General features: G+C 45.8%; 1 protein-coding gene across 1 annotated transcript; it reads left to right on the top strand.

Moving 5' to 3' along the window:
- Positions 1-3,211: 3,211 nt before the first annotated feature.
- LOC104803430 lies at positions 3,212-5,001 on the top strand. Its single transcript, XM_019201304.1, has 2 exons — positions 3,212-3,516; positions 3,591-5,001. The coding sequence occupies exons 1-2, from the start codon at positions 3,212-3,214 to the stop codon at positions 4,999-5,001; spliced, it is 1,716 nt and encodes a 571-aa protein (XP_019056849.1).
- The last annotated feature ends 1,285 nt before the right edge of the window (positions 5,002-6,286 follow it).

Genomic DNA, 6,286 nt, shown 5'->3' with positions numbered 1-6,286 from the left:
GTGATTGAATGCACGATGTTTGCGAGATTGCGTCCCATCCATGGGCCATCCGATCCGGGTCGGATGCCACCCATATGGGATATGATTGTGAATGTGGCGATGATATGATCGCGCCAACGTCCGAACGATAGGATGGTTATGGGCACCCCGATGACCTGCGTAAATAGCCGATTGTAGTCGGTACTATTGCGTGACGAGGAACATACGGTTCTTGGAACTGCGCCAATGCTTCTGCTAGTGACAAAGCGGATTCTGAGATATGAGTATCCCGAGGATGAGGCATTACACATATCTGAGATTCGAGTAGATTGGGGTCTCCCGAGGAGGTGGTACAGACTCACTCTCGTGGATGGTCGGCAAGGGGGAGTTGCAGTGATTGGTTCTCCCGTTATAGTTGATGGCGTCGGTTGTAGCCAATGTTTGGTGAACTCCGATATTGAGAGGTGACATCAATGCCAGAGCGAGGTGACACGCCTAGTATCGAGAGGTGACATCGATGCTAGGGTGGGGTGATGTGTTCGGGCGGAGAAAAATATATTTATGTCGGATCCGAGTGGTTGCGGAGTAGATGGATTCCGAGAAGAGAGGTGGTTCTGCTATGCACATGGGGAGTACATTACCTATGCATGGTGCGCGTAGAGACGATTTGACGGACTCTGTCCTGCGACTTATCGTACGGACTTGATTGTGATTGCTGATATGCTTATCATTGATTCCATGTTTTCGATTCCTGTTTACTAGAATATTAGTATATATATATATATATATATATATGTATTTGCTTTCCCTGGTTCCAGGAGAATAGAACTCCGAGTTATGCCCGAGTTCACTCTCTAAGCAATTAACTTAGGACGTTGTTACGCAACGTTTCAGATCGTGAGCAGTAGTAGTCGCGAAGCGTACATCGGAGACCTGGGCAGCTTATCACCACTCATGTATAATTATTTACTATGAGACGCTTATGCTTTTGGGAAACGGTTTTGCTATTATATTTGTGGTAGACTTTCGCGGGTTGTAATAATGAATTCGCTACCACTTGTAATGTATAATTATCTATGGAATAATGTATCATATATGTATTTATGAATGTTTTCTTCCGTTAACTCTGAAAAGAAAAGTTTTAAATTCCCGCGGATTTTTGGAAATTGAGTTTTTATTTTAGTTGTCCATGTGACGCAACTCGTATTGCGGGATACGGGTTTCAGGTGTCACAGCGTTGGTATCAGAGCAGTTCTTTCCACGGGGAAAGAATGTGCTCGTATTTTCACTGGAATTTGGGAATGGGTAAAAATGATTTTTAAAGATTTTACAAAAATCTAAGCATGATCACCAGGTCCCGATACTAAATAAAGTGTCTTGTCCGTAGTAGCTATGCCTCCACGACATGCTGCACCTGCGCAACGACCTCAAGGACCGAGGGCACCTCCGCCGAATAATGACATGGCGGAAATGCAACGTCAGCTCGCATTGTTCCAAGGAAACATCTGGCAGCTTGTACGAGGCTGCATGCCACCGCCACCGCCACCGCCTATTGCTCCAACTGTGGCAAGGCCGGAGGGAGGTTTGCCACCACCACCACCACCGATGTCTGCACCTCCGAGGATTCCAGAGCAAGTGGTAGTGGACTACTTGCCATTCGTCAAGGAACTCCCAGTTTTGGCCACTCCAGAGTTTGAGGGTTCTCTTAGCCCTGAGGCAGCAGAAGACTAGATCATCAAGATCATCCACCACTTCAACTACATCCGGTGCCCGCTGGAGTACCTGTTGGGTTTCCTGGGATCTCTAGAGCGAATCTTATTCCTAAGAGATCGATTCTAGGGTTTGCGCAGCGGATAAAACAAAAATTTAAGAAACCCTAGAACCATGCTTCTTATGAATCGTAGAAAAGTAAGAACGTTTACCTCAATCGATCTGGGGCCTGTATCAATTGAAGAACTCATTCGATCACAAAAGGGAGGAAGAATACCTCGCCCTCTATACGTATCCACACCTCGGGATGGATTCCGATGATTGGAACTTGTCTGCTAGGACCCGAATCTGCTATTCAGTTTTGTGCTTCGAGAAAACGGGACTTCAATCACTTTTCAAACCTCTTGGATCTCACCAAAAGTCTGTAGAAAAGTTGTCAAGTCGGCTCCTATCTTTTAGGATTTTTAATCTCCTTCTTATAAAGTGATTCAACCCTAATTTCGGTTTAATTTTGGAAAAACCTGAAGCCTGGAACGGATGGTCCAGAAATACACGTGGACCGTCGGTTCCAGACCTTCTGGAACGGACAGTCCATTCTGGACCGTCGGGTCTGGACCTGGCGGACCGTCTGTTCCGGACAGACGGTCCGTCCGTTCCAGACCCTTCTATCTTGGTTTTTCCGTCGTTTTCTCGTGCGTTTTCTCCTTACCTGCGTGTGTGACTTTGTAGGCTCATTCGATATAGCAGTATAACCCGAAATCTCTATTCCGGATATACAAGTCATAGGCGGTCTCTAGCAAAACACTATGACTACCTATCTCGAATAGAGTTTGTTCGTGATCTTACAAACGCCAGTGATGATTCCGGTTGATGATCCTTTTGTGTCGCGATATCATATTTCAAACATAAGGCATGGACAAGCCACCTTAACTGATTCGACTGCTTTCTCGTTCACTGAGTTCGACTATCTGAAATAGACGATGTTCGTCTATAGTACAGCCACACATTTCTACAGTCTCGCTCACACGAGGGGCCCAACGATATCTCTCTCTTTTACAAGAGGTACAAATCCCATCTTGACTATCTACAATCCAACACATGATTCGTTTCGTACCTAATACACGCCTTTATAGTCTTCCTATTACGCAGGACGTTTGACGTATTCAAAGCACACAACTCCTCATGTTGGATTCCGTAGATATCTCAGGTCTTAGGATCCAATCATGGAACCGCCATATGAGATTCAAGTCATGACGCTAGTCCATGTGTGACAATCTCATGCAGGTCATTCCAGTATTCCGTTCTCCAACGAATACCTATGATTGTGATCGTATCCAATACCTATGATCATCCATATGATCATCAATAACACATCATACTAGTCTTGGTATATCATTATTCCCACAATGATACAGGACTAGGGAGTTTAGTATTGTTCATAACAATACATATATTTCATAACACATAAGTATGCACAATATGTAATGAATAAAACACTCATCCAACCATAAATAGACCGAAAATGTCAATACATCAAATGCATCTAACCAAAGCTCGTATAACAGTACATCATAGAGCACTAAACCAACAGTACCGTACTGAGTTAGCAAGCCATCATCTGGCTGGCGCAGCTCACCACCGGTGGGAGGAAGTCATACGTGAGGCTCCCGCAGGACACCAATTCTCGTGGGAAGAGTTCCGAGCAGAGTTCGAGCAGAAGTACTATTGGAGGCAAGATCAGGCCCACCGTAATATGGAATTCCTTCGCCTCGAACAGGATAACCTGACTGTTCGAGAGTATGAAGCTGAATTCAACCGGCTGCTAAAGTACGGAGGCCACCTAGTGCCCACCGAGGAGTACAAGATCCATAAATTCATTGTTGGGTTACGTGCTTCTCTAGGAGGAGAATCGAGTGCCATGAGTACCCTACGTTGAGTCGGTACATCAACCAACTCGACAAGGTGGAACAGAGCGAGAAGGAGAAGATGGACACCAAGATACAAGACCGTGGTCCATACAGGAGAGTGCCGATCAACCGTCCCCCGGTGAGGATTGGGCAGACGAGTCAACCCCGCGACAAGGGGAAGGCTCCAGCGTTTCGCCCCACGACCCCGACCCAACCACTACAGTATAGGAGGCCATGTGCTAAGTGTGGTCGAGACCATACTGGACCCTGTGGAAACATCATGACGTGCTGCCGTTGCGGTCAACCGGGGCATTTTGCTGCTAGATGCACTGCGAACATAACTCCTCAAGCCAACAACAAGCCACCGCGTCCAGCACAGAGGAGATCGGGTATTGCTCTGAGAGTTTATGCTCTCACAGCTGAGAGGGACGTCCAGGAGGATCCATACATAGTGGAGGAGCCGTTTACTGCAGAGCCATTGACTACCTACGAGGCCACTGATGAGGATTATCTGGAGGAGGATGATGTTGCTGCTATCACATGTACCATTTGCATACATGATGTTGCATGCATCACTTTGTTTGATACAACAACTACACATATCTTCTTGAGTGAGAAAAAGACAGGAGAATTATCGATCATGGAGATCGATACGACTACCCATTTTATGGTATGTACGCCTACAGGACAGACTCTTTCAGTACAAGGGATTTTGCATTGCATGCCCTTGACTATCTATGAGAGAATGTTGACTGCAGATCTTATCATCGTACCTATATGGGGTTATGACTTGATACTGGAAATGGATTGGTTGTCGAAGCACCAAGCCCAGATTGATTGTCGCCAGCAAACTATTTGGTTCACCGAGGAGAGCGGAGGATTCGAGTTCGTTGGGAACAGGTCACGAAGGGTGTATCCAATTATATCAGCTTTGAAGGCTAACAGGATGATCGAGAAAGAGAATGAAGCCTTCTTGGTTGTAATCACAGCAACCGAAGAATCCGAAGCAAAGTTGGAAGACACTACTGTGGTTCGGGAATTCCCCGATGTATTTCCTGATGAACTACCCGGACTACCACCAGAACGGGAAGTAGATTTCTCCATTGAGGTTGTGCCAGGAACGGAGCCAATATCTAAGACTCCCTATAGGATGGCTCCGACCGAGATGGCAGAACTGATGGAGACAGGGTTTATCCGACCCAGCGTATCACCATGGGGAGCACCGGTGTTATTTGTGAAGAAGAAGGATGGTAGTATGCGACTCTGCATCGACTACCGAGGCCTTAACCAAGTGACCATCAAGAATCGGTACCCCTTGCCGAGAATTGATGAGCTGGTTGACCAGTTGCAAGGAGCAAAGTGGTTTTCCAAGATCGATTTACGTTTTGGGTATTACCAGATCTGAGTAAAGGGTGGGGATATTCAGAAGACTGCCTTTCGAACGAGGTACGACCACTTTGAATTTGTGGTCATGCCATTTGGTTTGACGAATGCCTCAGCCGTCTTCATGCAGTTAATGCACCGCGTGTTCATGGATTACCTCGATGAGTTCGTCATAATCTTTATTGACGATCTCTTGATATATTCACCGGACCAGCAGACACATGAAGAACACTTGCGGAAGATCTTATGGCGATTGCGGGATAATCAATTATACGCTAAATTAAGCAAGTGTGGTTTTTGGTTGCAAGAAATCAGATTCCTTGGTCACGTCGTTTCGGCGCAAGGTATCCAGGTTGATCCAGCAGAGATCGAGGCAGTAATGGATTGGAAGACACCACCAACGCAACCGAGATTCTTGGGTTTAGCAAGCTATTACCGTCGCTTCGTTGAAGGATTCGCTAAACTGGCAAAACCAATGACGAAACTGACGGGAAAGAATGTACGCTTCGAATGGACTGAGGATTGCGAGAAGAGTTTCATGGAACTCAAGAAGAGGTTGACAACTGCACCTATTTTGGCGTTACCACGTCCATGTATTCCATATGACGTGCGTCGAGGCAAGGATTGGGCTCTGTTTTGATGTAAGAAGGACATGTGATAGCATATGCATCCAGACAAATGAAAAGACACGAGGAGAATCCGACTCATGATCTGGAACTAGCGGGGATAATCCACGCTCTAAAAATTTGGAGATCTTATTTTTAAGGTGAGAAGGTTAAACTCAACACCGATCATAAGAGTTTAACCCACGTCATCTCACATAAGGATTTGAACCTCCGACAAAGACAATGGCTAGAGCTGATGACTGATTATGACTTGGAAATTGCTTACCATCCGGGTAAAGCAAATGTCGTAGCTGATGCATTGAGCCGGAAGAAGATATTGTCTGCTATCAAAGTATTGTCCTCATCACATGAGAATATAGCAGAGTTGTCGGCTATATTGGATCATTTGACGATTGCAGAGGATGTACAGTTCCATGATCTGAGAATGCGGGTAATTTCAGAGCAGCGCAATGACCCAGAACTCATGAAATACATACATGAGATTGAGCGATATCGCGAGAAAGGGTATCAGTTGGATGATGCCCACGCGTTGAGACTGCATAACCGGCTTTGTGTACCAGATAATGGTGAGCTGAGACGGAAAATCTTGCAAGAAGCTCATCAGTACAGATTAGCGATTCATCCAGGAGCTAGCAAGATGTATCGAGGCTTATGACAGTGGTATATGTGGCCCGACATCAA

Source organism: Tarenaya hassleriana, unplaced genomic scaffold (genome assembly GCF_000463585.1).
Source record: "Tarenaya hassleriana unplaced genomic scaffold, ASM46358v1 Cleome87, whole genome shotgun sequence".
NCBI lineage: Eukaryota > Viridiplantae > Streptophyta > Magnoliopsida > Brassicales > Cleomaceae > Tarenaya > Tarenaya hassleriana.
This window is presented reverse-complemented; position numbering and strand designations above follow the sequence as displayed.